This window comes from Vipera ursinii (genome assembly GCF_947247035.1).
Source record: "Vipera ursinii genome assembly, chromosome: 2".
NCBI classification, from domain to species: domain Eukaryota; kingdom Metazoa; phylum Chordata; class Lepidosauria; order Squamata; family Viperidae; genus Vipera; species Vipera ursinii.
In genome coordinates, this window is record NC_139513.1 from 68,590,906 (window position 1) to 68,609,763 (window position 18,858).

The 18,858-nt window shown below is 37.8% G+C and overlaps 1 protein-coding gene across 16 annotated transcripts in view; it reads right to left on the reverse strand.

Moving 5' to 3' along the window:
* Positions 1-15,405, reverse strand: part of RAD54L2 (RAD54 like 2) — an 84,775-nt gene extending 69,370 nt beyond the window's left edge. For 15 of the 16 annotated variants that reach the window (XR_014491494.1, XR_014491495.1, XR_014491496.1 and 12 more), the window contains exons 1-2: positions 15,290-15,405; positions 216-422 (exon numbers count right to left, since the gene is read on the reverse strand). Coding sequence is in view for 7 of the 16 variants with exons in the window: in XM_083354963.1 (XP_083211089.1) it covers positions 216-366 (151 nt within the window). In the remaining 9 variants the exon portion in view is untranslated. Of the gene's footprint in view, positions 1-215; positions 423-3,346; positions 3,422-15,289 lie in introns of those variants that run through there. The other variant, XM_083354964.1, reaches the window with a different exon arrangement.
* Between the last annotated feature and the right edge of the window lie 3,453 nt (positions 15,406-18,858).

Sequence of the window (18,858 nt, forward strand, 5' to 3'; positions counted from 1 at the left end):
TATAGCAGTACAAGTTACCAACCCAGGATGTGGCTGCTCCTTATATAAACTATCAATTAAAATGTTCCAAAATTGTATCAAATGTTCCAGAATGAACAAATCTGTATTTTGTATAGGATTTAAACAATGAAAAATATATTTCTGTATAAAATTAAAATCACCAGAATACACACTTCCAGCAAAATGTTCATTGCTTGTCGAACCCATTAACTCACCATTCTCATCAAGTAAATCCTCTTCATCATCTCCATCATTGTCCTCCTCCATTGCTTCATCATCTTCTTCCTCCTCTTCCTCTTCCATATCCTCCTGCTCCAAATCTGGGTCCACATCTGGATCACTCCCTGAGACTGACTCGTCCGACATGATTCCCAATAGCACTCCTTGTGCATTACCTGCTCATGATCTATATTACAGCAGCCCTACAAATTAAAATAGATAAAATAAAGCTGTAAGACATGACGTAGCACAAGCCAAGTTTGTTGAAAATTCTCCAGATTCCTGTATTACTAATTTAGAGTTCTTATAAACACATTACTTTTTAAAGTTATGGTATCCTTTTCATGATAAGGCATGAGAATAATGACAAAGTCTCCAACTGTTTTTTTTTTAATTTACAGGTGAAAATATAACATGATAACCAGCACTTTAAACATCTGCGCATCTCTATGATACAATTCCAAACCTGAAGCAAATTTAAATTGTCTTAAAACATGCATGTATGCATGATTATAATCTATTATATCTTAATCTTTCCTGATTCATATTTTCCAATGAATGTAATATAAAACTTGCCTAAAACATTGCTCACTTTATAATAAAATGTTGTCAATTTTTAAAAACTCTGTGAAGTCTGTCACACACTTTTAAAATGGAAAAGACAAACATTTACCAAATGATAGCTTAATGTTGTAACTCATGCTGTCATTAGTGCATATAATGGTCTACAGAATTTTCTATAATAAATTTTAATTACAAGACATATATTTAATACAAACAGATATACAATCAATTAACATTTACAGAATAACAACATACAGTATGTGTACAACCAAAAGAACAATAATAAGGTAAGCAGGTGAACAATATAAAATCAAAATTAAGTAGTGGAATAGGATAAGGAATTGAAAAAATAACATTAAGGGTAGTTGTTATTGAAATACCTGCATTAATATAGGTTTACAACATAATTATAATGTTATTTATTATTATTATAATAAATTTTTGGTCTTCTTCAGTTCTGAAGACGCTTCTTGAGTGAGAAGCAAAACATCTTCAGGCAAAAATAAAGAAAGTTGAAAAAAGCACCTTTGGTACAGCCCAATATGAAAATAGTTTAAACTGCAGTTCAATGGAAATGTACATCTCAATAATATGTTGGTTGAATGTTAAGCTTATAGCCACTCTTGTATGGTGCAAGAAATGTAACCCAGTAATATGTGAACAATTTTCAACTAGCACAAACTTCAATTTGTATAAGACTCCAGAGTCCTTCCAGAGTAAATTCTGAGGACCAGGGGAGGTTGAATAGGTAGGATTATAACTCTCCAGGTTAACCAGGGAAGGTATTTCTTTAAAGAAAGTATATATATTTGGATTTTATTCATGAGCTATTTTTGACTTGCAAAACCCTGAACAGATTTGATCCTACCTAAAAGTGTAAATGCACAGCATACTTAAATGATTGAGCAATGAATATGGTCTTCTAACTCTTACTGGCTACGCATGTAAGAAGCCAGAGCGTCACAGTTTACAATCATTATGTGAACTCAGTCAGGGATGCTAAGTGAGGAAATCATAGGGTAATGTTACACATGAACGCAACATTGTATAGCTGCAAAATACAGAAAACTATTAAGAGCAAAATAAGGAACCTAAAGTACAAGCCAACCCAAATTGATCACTGTTTAAATATATACTGATTGCTTTCATTTCTCCAAACCTAAAAAATTAGATTTCTAATCTAATCAGATTAAGTATAGGAAGAAAGACAAAAAGAAAGAAAAATAAAGCCAGAGAGCAAGAACAGTTATATAATAACTCCCTTAAAATAAACATAATGTTAAATGTGACGTCTGTGCTTCCCAAAGCTTGTTTATTTCCTTTTTAAATTAGTTCTAAATTTATCCTCCAAGCAGAATATGTTGTTTTTTTCAATGTAAATAACCAGGTTCTCTAATCAAATTCAATAAAAGATCAACATAACAAAATCAACAAATCCAGTCAGATTTAAGGATTTTTCCTAAAAAAATTTCCATACATACATGCACACACAAAAGATTGATGAAAACGTTTTGTTTTATCAGTTTTGGTGTGTCACAGTATGCAGCTGGAAGAAAACATATGAGGGTCCTTTATGAAGTAAAAACCTACAAGTTTAATTTTATAGCAAACATTAATATAGTTCACAGACGCAGTCTTTTACCAACTCCATTATATTGGAATGGAGTAGAATAACTCAGTATCCATTCTAATTCTAGAAAAAAAAATTAAGTACATGGCAGTATCTGGTAAGTATAGAACAAAAACTGCTGGTGACAGAACAGGTTGCCTCATTTACAATATGAGTCAAAGTTCCCAGGCTATGCTATCTACCAAAGTAACTCTCAAAGCCTATTGCATTCAATACTCCAATAAATATTTTTAGCTGTAGGCAAGTTTCAGATTGCATAATATCATAAATTACTATCTAAAATATTAGCACGTATATCTGGGTTGCACTACATAGCTGAGTGGGTGGCAAACATTTGCTTTTATTTCTTTCTTCTGTTTATATAATCTATAATCCTTATTCTAATTTAAGCCTATCTTGGATGTAGAAAATCAACTTGGCATGGGACTTGGCTTAGTAAGAAAGAGGTATTTAATAAGGATTACCTTTGCTGCAATGTAAGAACAATCCAAATCTAACCCACTTTTAATATCCATGTAAATAGTAAAACTTTTATATAACATCAGTAACGTTCTTTTAACATAGCTATCAGATTTCATATTAGACACTGCATAAATCTTGCCTTTTCAGAAACTCACCCCATATTTAAGAGCACAATTACAGCAGAAGCAAATTAACTTTGATCTAATTAAGCTAGGCCTTTATTTGTTGACTTTCTGAAGCAACAAAACTTTGGCTGATCGCTCTGCTCTTTGGCTTTGAAAGGATAACTCCTGCCTTACCAGCTACATTTTTACAACGGCACTCTATCATACATTAGAACATTGTGTAAATTGCAAGATACGTAATACTAGTTAAGCATACAAATTAAACACAATAACTACAAGTAGAAAAATGTATGGTTGAAAATAAAGCATCGTAAACCAAATGTATAATGCAGTTCATATTGTATACCTCAAATTAGATTATGAATATTTTGCAATTCTTGTCAAGAGTTGCAATACTCTTCCTGCAGATTGGAGTTTGTCCAGAAGGTGAAAAAGCATGAATGAATAGTAATATTCTGGACTGGTACATATATAAACTTTTTGCACTAGGCTTTTTTCCCCTATTCTCTATTTTACTTTATACTTTTAAAAAAAGGTAAAATATATTTTCAAAAATATTATAAGGTTTAATTTCCAAAACAAAATTATTTAGAAATATTCATAAATATTTCCAATAAGAAGTGAATCCTCAAGCTACGCTTTAATCATTCTGGAAAGAGTCAGAATGGCTATTTAAACAGAAATGAGAGTCTCGACATAAAACACTAATTTATAAATTAGTGACCAGCTGACTGATCTCAATATTGATTTTATACAGACCTATTTTCATGAGTCTTTCCTGGATGCTGTATTACTATAAACTAAATTATGCACCAGGTAATACATTATTTTGAGTTTTTTCTATCGTGGTGCTATCATTTCAATGAAACATTATCAGTATACCACTTCTGTATAGATATTTATGTTTTAAGCACTTAATCAGAAAAATTAAAGGACTGTATCATGTTTAGCTCTTCTGAGTGTATAGGCAACGTTCAGAATAAACATACACAACAGTTCTGTATGCTTTGTATTTGTATTGCTTTGATAAGAACAGATTTAGAACATATGGGAAAGTGGATGTAATGCTAGTGGCAACTCATTAAAGTAGCTATTTCTGTTTCCAGGAAAACCATCTATTTCCATCCAAAACATTGCACATTTCTAGTTACAGTTTTTAATGTTAATTTCACATTTTGGAAATGGTAGATATGTGTGATTTCCATGGGAAAGTTTACACTAATGCATTCATGAGCTATTTACCCAAATCCACTTTTGTGTGAGTTGGCAAACCTACCAAAAGCCTTCACTTAATTAGGTTCTTGTTCTGTCATGATTCAAAATTATTATATTCTGCTTTGAAAATCTGTACAGAAAATAACTGCCATGTGATACAGGAATGCAAATATATATTATCTGGAACTCAACAAACATCCAATAGATACAAGATGAAACAGCATTTCTCCACAATTATTTTTGCTGGGTATTACTATTGACTCTACTGCTATAGAAACTAAATTGATGCTGAATTTAATAACGGCAGCAAGACTTTGGGTTGCGCAATATTGGAAGAAGGAGGATTTGCCTACTATAGAAGAATGGACTTTAAAAGTTTCGAACCTGGCAGAAATGGCGAAAATCTCAGCATATTTGAAAGACCATTAGCAACAAAGATATATTTTGGAATGGAGAAGATGGATTGATTATATCCAGAATAAATATGGGACCAAAAAGTTTCATTTAGCATTTGAATGAGTATTAGATTTAGAAGATTTGTTATTATTTAGTTATTTTTAAGGAGAGCTAAAGTGTGATAGGACTTAAAGTGTTATTATAGTTAGTTTGCATATTATAGTTTAAGATTGTTAGGGTTAATACCCTATATTACGCTCTGGGAAGTCAGGGGGGGGGAGAGGGGGAATTGGGTGGAGGTGGGGGGATGGGTTTTTATGTTTTTTATGTTTAAAATGTATCTGTAAAACTCTTTAATAAAAAAAGATGAAACAGCATTAGATATTTAATCTCATAGGGCAATAATACTATTTCCTGAATTCAATAAACAAATATATACTATTATAAATCCATATTTTAAAACTTATTTTAGAACCCAGGAAAAAGTAGACACAAGGACTCTTTTTTTATCAGATAAAACTTATCAGTTCAAGAAATGGAAAAATAGGTTTCTATAGAACTGAAAAATTGTTTATTGATTAGAAATATATTTCTGTTGATATTTTAAAAAATAATTGGTTGATTAGTTCCAATTAATGAGTTCAAATGAGATGTTTAGTTATTTCCTAAGATATAAAATCTTGACAATCAAGAACATCAGCATAGATAGAGGGCGTATCTATGGGAGTGAGTATGGATATGGTTTCTTATAAGGAACTACTTAGATTGCAAGGGAATGATTGGCAACTTAAACCAGTAGAGGAGTTAAGACAAGAAAACATAAGTTACTCTTGGTTTCAATATACCCAATTGAAAGCTAGGTGGAAGTCAGATCAAAAGGTTGGCATCACAACTACAGATCAAAATTTAGTAAAGCAAATTAGAGATTCAAATTGTGCACATATAAAGAGGATATATAATGCTTTAATTGAATTGGATTCGGAAACGGAACTGGTTAAAGACTGCATGATAAAATGGGCACAAAATATTCAGGAACCAATCTCGTTGGACACCTGGGAGATAATTTGGGTTAGAAATGTTAAATTTACCCAGGCTCAAAATCTAAGAGAAAATTTTTATAAAATGTTTTATAGATGGCATCTGGATCCCAAGAAATTGTCCAACATGTATCCTAATTTACAGTCTAAATGTTGGAGGTGTGGTAGTTTAGAAGCTACCTATTTTCACATGTGGTGGACTTGTAGAAATATAAAAGCTTTTTGGATTAAAATTTGGTGGAACATTCAAAAGATTTTTAAGAGAAAGATAAAGTTTTCCCTGCAATTGTTTTTATTGGGCATTGTTGTAGATTGTGATGTTAAAGAAACTAACTTGATGTTGAACATGATAACAGCAGCAAGGTTACTGGTGGGACAATATTGGAAGAAGGATAGTTTGCCCACTGTAGAAGAATGGGTGTTTAAAGTTTCGAATCTTGCAGAAATGTCTAAGATTTCTGCTTATCTAAAGGATCATTCACAGGAAAGATATATTTCAGTTTGGAGGAGATGGATAAATTATATTCAAAACAAATATGGGACTAAAAAGTATCATTTAGCTTATGAGTAGATTTTAGTGGGATATTGTTATTGGTATGTTGTTTGTAGTTATTTAAAAGAGAGTTAAAGCGCATTATGAATTTGGTTAATTGTATATTATGCATAATTTTTATTTAGAATATGATTATTGTAACTATAATCCTGTATTTAGCTCTGGGAAGTGGGGGGGGGAAGTGGGTGGGTTTGGGATGGGAGGGATTTGGGGATATATTGTAAAATTTTGTTTTTGTAAAACTCTTTAATAAAAAAAGAACATCAACATTGTTTAAATAACAGCATAGGTTAATATTATTTAAAGTCAGAGAATCCTTGTTAATATTACACAAACTCTATCAAATACAGCTCTCTTAAATGTCTTTAAAATGCATGAGAAGAGAAATGAATCTGTTGCGTCTTCTTGGAACTTTATATAATACAAAATTGGTTTTAAATTTATTTTGAGAGGAACTAATACATCATCAATGATACTACTTACCCTTAAAATTATATTACATAAATTAAAATACTTCCATACTGTTTTGCAATATGCATATTTCAATAATTACATCTATTTAGTTACTTGGTTTATCAATTTTTTGAGGAAATTAAAAAAAATGCACAACAGCCTTTAATAATTTATGCTCTAGTTAGCTTCTAGACTTACAGTATTATAATATTTGAAAATAAAAATGCATCTTTTTCTGGATCAATGGTATTCAAAAATATGGCAAAGCACACTGGTTAAAACATTAATACAACAGCAGCAAATCTTGAATAAACTTTTAACTACGTACAGTATGCTTGCATCCAATCTCCATTTTAACTATATCTATAAACTAATTCCTAATAAGTAACCTCCACCTTTTTGAAAGTAAACTTTAAATATGAATGTTTGTAATGATGTATCTCAAAATAAGAGTCCCAAACTTTGGAGAATGCTTCTTTCTTCTCCTTTTTATATTTCTGTGTAGTTTATTTATTCTTACAGTTTTTCTATGCAGAATTCAATGGTTTGTCAATCATTATGATTGACTCAAGACCTTTAAAGAAAATTGTTTGGATACTCAAAAAATTATTATTCCCATCCTAAATAACATCCCGTAGCACTTTAAAAAATTCACTATGTTTTACCATACTAGTTGTTATTTCTTGATGCATCTGTTCCTATCATTCCTTTAACAAAGTATTTTACTCTCTCAAGGACTTATGCTTTTTTTGCTTGCTGACCTCCAGACTTGGATATGCATGGAAATTGTACAAGAATGAATATATTCTTTCCTCTCTTGCTAAATTAGAATCTGTTTGTGGAAAGTGTATTCTGGATCAAGGCTACAGTTTCTACATTTTCAACATGTACAATAATACAGTGTCTTGCATTGTTCATTACTATATACAAATATGCAAGGGACACTAAATATTAGCTCTTCAATGGAGAATTATTTAGGATCACTATCATATAAACACGAGAATAATATAACCAATAGAGTTGTCTATTTTGCAAGTAAGAAAATTTATATTGGAAAAGTCAAGATGATACAATGTTGCAAATACACTTACTTAAAGTAAATGATGCATAACTCAAAAGGACTAGCAGATAGCTATGTTTCAGGCTTAACAATTTCAAACTCTCATATTACAATGCTGCAATAGAAAAGGATTATGAAAAGCTGTATTTGTCAACATTCCTTCTTTTGTAGAAACTATTACAGATACTGGAGTCTCAGTGATTTAATATACGATGTACAATCGATTCCTTCTTGTCTGTACTCCTCTAAGGCAGTACCACTCCATGAATAAATAAAGAAGCATACTTAATGTATTTACAAAGTTATATAAGATTATATTAGATAAAAAGATAATTAATGATTATACTTGTCTGGTAACAGATGCTTTAGGCTCCCTGAAAAAAATGGGCCAAAGTACAGCCTACTGGTAAAAAGACACGCTTCAATGAAGGATATGCTAACACAGAAGGATTACGAAGGATTCACTTCCAATTGGGATCCACCAGAGTTATGACATATACTTTGTATACACTACCAGTGCTTACTGTCAGAATTATGAGAAATTATATTGACAGGAAATATTCTGAGCAAATTCAGATGGTCTTCCTCACCATTGTCCAGTTTTTCAAAAATAAAAATAAAAAAATAGAAAATGGAATTTTCAAAGGTTAATTTCTAGTTAAATACAGTGCATAAATCCAAAGTTTAACTAATACAACTCTTTAACAAGAGCCTTAATAAGTATTGTGTTGTATAGCATACAAAAAATTACAGAAATAACATCATCAACTGAAATGCATTGTTACTTGCAATAATGAGGACAGCAGAATTCACTACTATTCAGGTTTGGGGATTGCTCAAAAAACAACATTCTAAAAATATGAGATTGACCCTAATTCTATAGTGCAGATCGGATTCCTACTAAGGCGACCAGATCACTGTTGCAAAATTTCAGACACCACTTGGTTGTCACAAGCAGCAGGAACTATGCATTTTCTATATTTCTTCACTACAGTCAAATAATTGTGACATACAGCCACGAAATGAAAGAGATATCTGCTATTTGGAAAAAAGACTTTTGACAGGTTTGGAAAATAAACTGTAGAATAACAATAAACAACAAATGTTGACACTGTCAAGACTATGGTCTTCCCACCTATAACACATGATTCAGAAACCTGGACCATTAAAAAGGCTAAATAAACGCCTTTGAATGATGGTGCTGGAAAAAACTATTAAGAATACCTTGGACCAGGTATTCAATTTTGGATGAAGTAACACCAGACTTCTCCCTTGTTACGTATCCCTGAGATACTAATAACAAAACTAAAGTTTAAGGCACATAAAACAAAGGCAAAAATCAGTGAAGAAGCCCCCTAATTCTAGGAAAAAATGAAGGCAGTCAAAAAAGAAGCTAACAATACATAAACAAAAGTGTGCAGAACTAAAGAAATAGTTGCTGACAGCCAATCTTAGTGAAAGTATTTTTATCAGGATATGAAGAATCAGACTGGTGACTGATTCATTTTTGGGGTTGTTTTTTTTCAACTTTACAATCTAGAAAAAAACTCTGGAATTTTCAAGTGGTTGCCTATTCAAGTATTAATTAGAAATGGAACGTTTTTACCTTTCAAGTTAGAAGGTTCCGTTGGATGTTATTACCTGTTGAGATGGCTGCATTTTATTTTGTAAAGCACCATACACATTGGTAAATATTTAAAAAGGAAACAATTGAACACTAGAATAAAATATAAACAAAACTGTTTAATACGCTAATACACTTAGCTTTTGTCGTCAGAGTAAAAAGCTGGAGTTCTGGGAGGTTGCTTATAAGGCCGGTTGTTTTTGCGCCCTGCTCATTGAGTGGGTTACCGGTCTACCCGCACTGGCACTGGCACATCGACAACGCTCATAACATGAATGCTTCCATATATCAATGGCACGTCCGAGGCAACGGCATGGATGATAGCTCCATTTAACATCAAACCAGACCAAACCCTGATCCGCTTCCCAACGAGGAAAGATCCTCAGTAGTGTATACAATTAAATGTAAGAACTCCCACTGTAATTACGTTGGAGAAATGACTAAAAGGCTCAAAACCAGGATTCACGAGCATGAGCTGGCGATTAGACGGCAAGAACAACGCTCACAAGTATGGGCACACAAGGCCAGCCATGATCACATGTTTGATCTTGCAGGTGCGGAGGCCATTGCCTGAGATGCCATCAAGGGCGGCCGGCTACTCAAGGAGGCTTGGTTGTCTGACGGACACTTGATTAACCGCCACACAGACCTACTGCCTGCTTATTAGGCACGAAGGGAGTAGGAGGAGCAAGGTTACAACTTACGACAGGTACAACATTTTCCACGGGGTTACATGTGAAAGAACTGCAGCCTTCAAAAGTGAGGAATCCCCAGCACCTCCCGGACAAGACCTAAAGACGGGCGCTCAGACCAGCAAAAAGGGGGGGGGAGGTTGCGAAACAAGAGCCGCTAGGGAGCCAATCTACAGGTATTTGGACACAAACCAGCCAGACAAGGAAGGTGACTACCAGTGAGGAAATGACTCCCAAGCTTACAAACATGCAGACCAATGCGGGACTATTAGAAACTATACAGTCAATTGGGGCGGGTAGACCAGTAACCTGCTCAATGAGCTGGGCGCAAAAACAACCGGCCTTATAAGCCAGGGCTTTTCAAACAGTGGTACGGGTACCACCTGTGGTACATTAGCACTTAGCAGGTGGTACGCAACCATCCTAGAAAAGTGGTAGCGGGGGAAGGGAATGAGCTGAACCAGGGGCAGCACTGCACAAGCCTAAGCGAGAGATGCCTTTAGCTGCAGGGCTGTCAGGGCTCAGCAGAAGCGCCAGGATCAGTGCCAGGCTCCAGCTGGAGCTTGGCGCTGATCTTGGTGCTTCTGCTGAGCCCAGAAGAAGCGCCGATTAGCTGGAATGTTGCAGCATCTCCAGGGTCTTGTGATTTACATTCAGATGCTTGGCAATTGATTCATATTTATGATGGTCACAGTGTCCCAGGGTCATGTGAAGTGACCAAAAGCTGCTGCAACCACCCAGCAGACAGGAGGAATAAAAACCAGACACTCCACCCCCACTGCCAAACCTCAACAGAAATGGTCACAACAATGAAAACCTCGGACAGGAGGAAGAGCGCCGCCGGGCGAGCAGGCAGGTGTCTTGGTCGGCTGTGGCTTGGGGGACATTTTTTTCAGTGCCACTGTAACTGTAACAGTCACTAAGCGAACTGTTGTAAGTTGAGGACTACCTGTGCTTCATTACTTTTTTCCTTTTTTTTTGATCAAGTTTTTGACACCTTGCTAGGTGACTGGTGGTACTCGGATGTTGCCATATCCTAAAAGTGGTACAATGGGTGAAAAGTTGAAAATCCCTGTTATAAGCAACCTCCCAGAACTCCGGCTTTTCACTCTGACAACGTCAGCAATTAGCCGATGAAAGCTAAGTGTATTAGCGTATTAAAGAGTTTTGTTTATATTTTATCCTGGTGTTCAATTGTTTCCTTTTTAAATATGCGTATACCCAGGATTCTCATTTTTAGCATAATTAGGGATAACATTGGTAAATACAAATAAAAACCTTTAAAAAGCATTTGGAAAAATTAAGCTTATTCATATATGTATACAAAATATAGATTTACGACTGTTCCAATATTTCATATGAGGCATGCATGACACAACCACATTCCCTTTCCATTTCATAAATTAATAATTTAAATTCAGCTGTCTTTTCACTCTTAATTATTCTGAACACTCACTTTGCTGACCTGGTTTACATGTAAATCCACAATGTAGCTTACATGTTTTGCTTACTTAGAATACCGAACCCATCCTAAGGGGAAAAAAAAACAAACTTCAAATTTAAAAATAACGGTAGATGGGTTCACATAAACTTCCTTATTGATTACTTTCACAATCACACCTCTTGGTTTGGAAAGTACAATGATCAGCTTTAGACAAAACTTGGCTGAAACATGTAGATGAAGACCCAGGAAAACCCAGACTCACTAACAGAATTGAAACAACTAGCTCAGGGGTAGGCAACCTTGGTTCTCCACAAGTCATAAAAGAGCCAAGGTTGCCTACCCCTGAACTAGCCCATAACCAACAAAAATAGAAGAATATGCTACTGTATATGTCTGCCTTTTCTCCAGAAGCTCAAGATGCTCTAAAAGCACCTTCTTCACTGTTACTTTATAATCATAATCCTGTAAATTAAGTTTGTACTGACACTATTTCAAAGTAACATAGTGCACTGAATTTCTATGGTTAAGAATAGACTTGAACCCCAATTTATCCCATCCAAATCCTGTATCATAATCAATAAATTATCCCGGCTTAATCAATAAATTATCCCAGCTTAATTAGTGTTTGATCCTGTCCTGTTTCTTTAATTATGTGAGGCCTTACTAAACTCAAACTTATTAGAACAATTTCTGACATAATATAAGGACAGGAGTTTCTCATGTTTCCCATTTCTCTACATCTCTGTGTTATTCAAATTAGAATTTTCACACTTCCCAGGAAAATTATAAAAAAGATGCAAAAGCTATTAATGTTCTAAAAATCTGTACTGTATATGAATGGAAAATCTGTACTTTGGATAAAACTGAAAAATGGAAGAAACACGAGTCAATTATATATATATTTCCCTTCCCTAGGATATAAAAAATCTCTTGACAAATCAGCCCACAGTTCTCACATGAGGCACAAATTACCAGGCTCTAATTTTCCTACTTCAGACACATTCCATGAAGATGCTCTGGAGAAGGTTTTAATGCTGGGAAAGGTAAAATGAAAGAGAAGAAAAGATCAGCCAGCAGCAAAGTGGATGGACTCAGTTACAGTGGTGATCAGTGCACTCTTGGGAGTCCTGGAAAAACACGTTAGGATAGATCATCTTGGAGAAAATCTATGTATGTAGTCTCTAAAGGTAAAAAAAATGACTTGGTGGTACATAATCAATCAGTCTTTATACAATCATTTGGCTATCAAGCATCTCTCTTCCCTTTTTTCAAGTTTTGCTTTCTATCATGCTATTATCCTTCAGTTCTCTGATCGTGGCATTAAGCCTTTATGTATTATTAATTAATTCAATTTCTGATGCCACCCAATTTATTTATATATATATATTTATATATTTTATTAGATTTATATACCGCCCTTTCCCGAAGGACTCAGGGCGGTTTACAAGGTATTTAAAACAACCAGTACAAAAGTTAAAAACATATTAAAAAAGATTAAATTATCCCTAAAATTAAAAAAAAAACCAGTTAAAAATTCTCAGCCTGGGCCGGAGAGCTCAAAGAGCCAGGTCTTCAGGTCCCGGCGAAATGTGTGAAGGTCGGGGGCAGTCCTAAGCTCCATGGGCAGCTGGTTCCAGAGGGCAGGGGCACCCACAGAGAAGGCCCTTCCCCTGGGTGTTATCCGCCGACAGTCTTTTATCGGCGGCACCCTGAGAAGACCCTCCCTGTGGGAGCGCACTGGACGAAGGGAGCTTGATGCCAAGTGATTCAAAGCTTCTAACAAAGGAGATTACAACAAAACCCGAGACAGTAAATTTTACAAAAGTCAGGATAATAAAACAGCCATACCAGGAGAATGGCTTGTCATTAAGTAGGTGTTAATTTTTACTGACCACATAGATAGATTTTCTCTCCAGGAGGATATATCTGTCACCTGATTCTTCAGACCTTTCAAAAGTACACCTACCACCACTATAATTGAGTGTCTCCACTTCACAGGGGAAGTCAAAGACACAAATATATAATAACCTGTGAATTCACAAACTATCCCAGTCCAGTGCTAGAGGAACAGCCAGGTTTTTAAGACAACATAAAGGCAACATAATTGGACAGGGTGGGGGAAGAAGGGGCATGCTATCCCAAAGGGCAGCCATAACAACAGAGAAGACATTACTCCCTGACCCCATCAATGAGATTTCTTTATTGACAAGACCCTGTCAGATCTCACAGGGCAGGCAAGAGCCACGAGGGAGAGGTAGTGTCACAAGTATCCAGGTTCTAAGCCACAAAGGATCATCAGCACCTTGAATTCAACTCAAAAACCAAAAGCTACATTCTGCACCAGCTATAGCTTCCAACTACCAGTAGTCTTTAATGATAGCCCCATTCGCTATGGTCTCCTCTTCTGGTACAATCACATTTTTCAAAAATCTCTCTCTTATCCAATCCTCCAGAACAGATGCACCAGTACACTGGGGTAAATCTGTTCCAGACAAATTCTGTTCCCTCAGTAGACACAATGTATCTTCACATTTTTCTACAATAACTTCATTTAATATGTGACACGACTATCCTAACTCATACTTTCCAGTTTTTCAAACCCTGACTCTGTGTGTCAAAAGCAACCCATGGAGGCAAAATAAAGCAAATTCAACCATCTGAACAGTGTCTATTTCACTTTAATACTCAGCAGTATGAGTGATTGATTTAAAAATATATGACATAGATTCGTAAAATACAAATTACCTTCTTTATCTACAGACAAAAATAAAATAAAAGCATTTACAAGTTAAGCAAGTAATCACAAGCTACATTTGGTGAGTTAAACAGAACAGACACCAAACAGAAACTATTCTTGCTCTGAAGTTTTCAAAGTGTTACAAGACTTCCTTCACAACCGATTCAAATGGAAAGTTCCCTCACTATGCCCAAGCCTTTTCACAATGCCCACCTAAATGATCGTTCGCTACTTTTGTGTCTTCGATGTTGGTTTTATAACGTTGGAGTCTTTTTTTTTTAAACGATCCAAAAAAAGATCTTCCACGGAGTTCGTAGTTATTTTGAACTAGCCAACAGCGATAGCCCTCTCCCCCCCCCCGCTATCCCTCGGGACGACAAACGATCCCCTCGGCATCTGGCTTACGACCTCATTCGTATCTTTGCTCCCCGTTGGTGACCGCGTCTTCCTTCCCTCAGGACCCTTAAAAGCCTCCCAGCCTTCCAAGGCAGCAAAAGGTTAGACTGCAGGGGTCTTCAAACTTGGCCCTTTTATGACTTGTGGACTTCAACTCCCAGAATTCCTCAGCCAGCAAAGCTGGCTGAGGAATTCTGGGAGTTGAAGTCCACAAGTCATAAAAGGGCCAAGTTTGAAGACCCCTGGGTTAGAGAGAAGAAAGCCCGCGTCTTTAATTCACGGGAAACACTCTTTACCTGTACGCTAATTTACCCGCCTTCCTTCCTCCACCCACCCACCCCCTTTCGAGAATCTCGACCCCCCCACATCCCCTTCCTCACCCCAGCCCACCCCCGGGCCGGCCTTTCCGTCCCAGGGTGCCCAACGGCCAAAGCCTGGCTGAAGCAACGCCGCGGCCATGCATTCTCAGGGCGCTCGCGATGCCCGGCCTTCTTACTCTCTCGCGCGCCTGGCTTGGCCACGGGGAGGCGGGGGCTTCCAGTCCTCTGCCTCCCACCCACCCCCACACACCCCCACCCGGGCCCATCCGCTCCCCCGGCGCCTCCGTCGGCGCGCGACCTCTTCTCCTTCCTTTCGTACATCCCCCTTCGGCGACTCCAGCCGGAGTCCGCTCCAGTCTCACCTCCTAGTGGGGCTGCGGGCCAGGCCGCTGAGGGAGCCCGGGGAGGGGGAGGGGAGGAGGAGGAGGAGGAGGGGGAAGGCTGAGGCGCTCCGCGCGCGCTCCTGGTCGCGCGCCGGTCCCCCGTCGAACGCTCGTCGTTGTCCCCGTCACCGCCTCCTCCTCCTCCTTTCTCGTCGCTCCTCAATCCCTCCGCTTGGGGTCCGCGACGGTAATGCGTCCCCTTAGTCGGAGCTACTCGGAGGATTTCCCCGGGCAGCAACAGGCACGCCGACAGCAAAGGTTCCGAGAGCGTACAAAGGTTCCCACGTCCCTTGGGAGCGCTGGCACGGGAGGCGGAAAAGAGGCCAAAAGGGAAAACGAAGGGCGGGAGGACCTGCAGCAGGAACTCAGTAGGGACAAAGAGGCGCGTGCGTGTGTGCGTGCGTGTGTGTGTGTGTGTGGGGTGGGGGTGGGGGTAGAGAGAAGGTTATTCCCAGTGCTTTTTTTTTTGTAAAAAGAAAAAGGTGCCGGAACTCGCACGTGTCGTACACCCCGCCTTGCCTCCCCTACAAGGTTCCATCCCAAAAAGGTGCCGGAACTCCGTTCTGAGCGTTCTGTGAGAAAAAAAAAAGCCCTGGTTATTCCTAAATGGTTAAAACAGAAAGAAACACACACACACACACACACACACACACACACACACACACACACACACACACACACACCCGAGACAGTCCAGGCCTAGAAAGAAGCCGGGGAAGTTAAATCCCAGCGTCTTATCATCTTCTGGTCCTGTCAGAGCTCTTAGCAAGTCCAATCAAGCAACTTCGCTCTGCTTGTTCGCCCTCAGCTAGCTTCAACAACGCCCCTATTGTACCAAGAAAGAAAGAGGAGAAGGGGAAAAAAAAGACAGGTGCCCACGTGGTCCTTGCGATAACAAAAACAGTGCAGGGGTCTTCAAACTTGGCCCTTTTATGACTTGTGGACTTCAATTCCCAGAATTCCTCAGCCAGCAAGCTGGCTGAGGAATTCTGGGAGTTGAAGTCCACAAATCATAAAAGAGCCAAGTTTGAAGACCCCTGGTTTAAAGTGTCAGGTATTGCCATGTTGTTTTTCCCCTCTTGGTTAAAAAGTAGCAAAAGGCAAGGTAGGGCTTGCCTATAAATAGAAAAAAACAACAAAAACAAATAAGTGTTCTGAAGACCAACTGAAACAGGATAAAGTATCAGAAAGCACTGGAGCAACCCCAAGAACTTCTGAATGTTTTGCAATGTTACCGACTGAAAGTTGAGAGAAGAACAAGAGGAAAAACCTGAAGTGTGCGGCCTGCAACACAGGGATATACGCAGCCTTACAGCCTAATTTCACTGTGGTGAAAAGGAAATAGTTTGAGCAACTGAAGAAGGGGAAATGGGGGGAAGAGAGACAAGATCTGCAAGTATGAAAGCAAAAACTAAAGCACAGGAGAAGGATTGGAAGGAAAGGCAGGAAGTTCTCTATAATTGACCAGCTAAAATCTTTTAATAAGTCATGTCCGATTGCTCTTCCAGCAATCAGTGGGGACATGAGAGAATGGCAGAAAAATGAGAAAGAAAAAGAAACTATTTTCAGCACAACCCAAATTATCCAAGCTCTAGCAGGGTCTGCTGAGGCTGTTCCTCAATCCCCCACTGAGGAGTTTTATTGTTACTCTTCAACAAAGGTTTGGTCTGAACAAAGCTGTATTATAAATCGAGGCTGAAGTAAGTTCTTTATTCCCAATTCCCAGTTCCTAATTAATTTAAAAAACCAAAATACAATTGTCAGTAAACTGTATACAAAAAAAAGTATTTACAATGATGAACCTAAAGGGGAGACGGGAGGTTAATACTGGCTGATGAAATGAGACGGGTGATGAATCACGTTAGACTGAAGAGTTTTGGAGTTTCCAAAAGTTTACTTGCTCTAGAATGAATCAAAATATTCCAGAGTGGATAGAAAGACCACTGAAGCATTCCTTTGCGGCCCAAAGACCACAAAGAGATGAAGAGATCATCCATCATGGGATCATATTTTGAAGGAAGAACAAGGAAGGAAATGTTCTGCTAACTTGATATGCTGCCAATCATGAGTAATTAACACCTGCTGCCGGCGTCAACTTCCCTCCGCCCTGTGCGTTCCCACAGAGAGGGCCTCCTCAGGGTGCCACCGGTCAGAGAATGCCGGCTGGTGGCCCCCAAGGGGAGGGCCTTCTCTGTGGGTGCCCCGGCTTTATGGAATCAGCTGCCGGTTGAGCTCCGGATGGCACCTGACCTTCGCTCCTTCCGACGCGGTCTGAAGACCTATCTATTTGAACAAGCCGGCCTGGCCTGATGGGGGGGGGGGGGTGTTGGGGTTTTTATTGTGGATTTTTATATTACTATCTATTGTTTTAGTTCGGGCTCCTATTTAATTCTTTTTTAATTTTTGTACTCTGTATTTTTATATGTGCCCTGTTCACCACCCTGAGTCCTTTGGGAGAAGGGCGGTATACAAATATAATAAAATAAATAAATAAATAAATAAATAAACATCCTTAACTCTAAATGGGTAGGGGAAGGTAGACAAAACTATACACACAGATAGCCACAAGCTTCACTTAATAAGCATGTGTCAGGTAGAGAAGAATTAACCCAGAAATAATGGTTCGTGAAGGATGGTATTATACAAAGGACAGAAAATGCAGGATAAAAAATGTCTGTTACATGTGAAATTAAATGAGACATTTGAGTCAAAAATATCAAAACTCCTGACCCTGAGCTCTCCAGAATAGTTCTCAGCAGAAATATGAATAGTACTCATAGAAATCAAAGGTCGGAAATCGGAAAGCATCACCTAGAAGTATTGGTCTAAAGGCCATCATCACCATCTTGGGCAAGCTAATGAAGTCTCATTTGTTAATGTAGATCTACAGTCAAAAACTGTTAATATCGTGAAAAATCTGGCATGCAAGATAATGACGGTACTAATATTGACCTGCTAATATACGAATGAATACTTTATTCTCCTTTTGTCGTCGCAGTGCAGTGGCGATACTGCACTGCAACAACAAAAGGAGAATAAAGAAGGTAGACTCATTATCAGAGTTCAAGCTAAAAAGTAACAAAAGCAAGTGGAAGAAAGAATAACAGAAGAACCATCTCCAGTTTTAACATCTAGTCCAGATGTCATTGATCTTGTAAAGTAGTCATATAAAGAGAAAAAAAATGAGGTGGATAGATTAAAAATAGAAGCCAGTCTTTAGAACACAAATGGGATGTGGGTGTAAGATATCTTCAATAAAAAGGCCTCTTTTTATAAGGATGCTGCAACATTTATGAGAATCCTTATAGAGTTAGAGGAGACCCTTGCACTATGAAACTGACTATGAAAACTCCTAGTCAGACTACCGGTATGTAGTTAAATAAGAAAACTCTGACGAGACTCAGGGCTGGCAGATGAAATAACTAAGGATAAGGAAATTCACTGTTGATCCTACCCAGAGAGCCAGGATGTAAAGCTCAAAAGGGAAACATGACAATGCTCCTGTGTGTGTGTGTGGGGGGGGAATTTATTTATTTATTTATTTATTT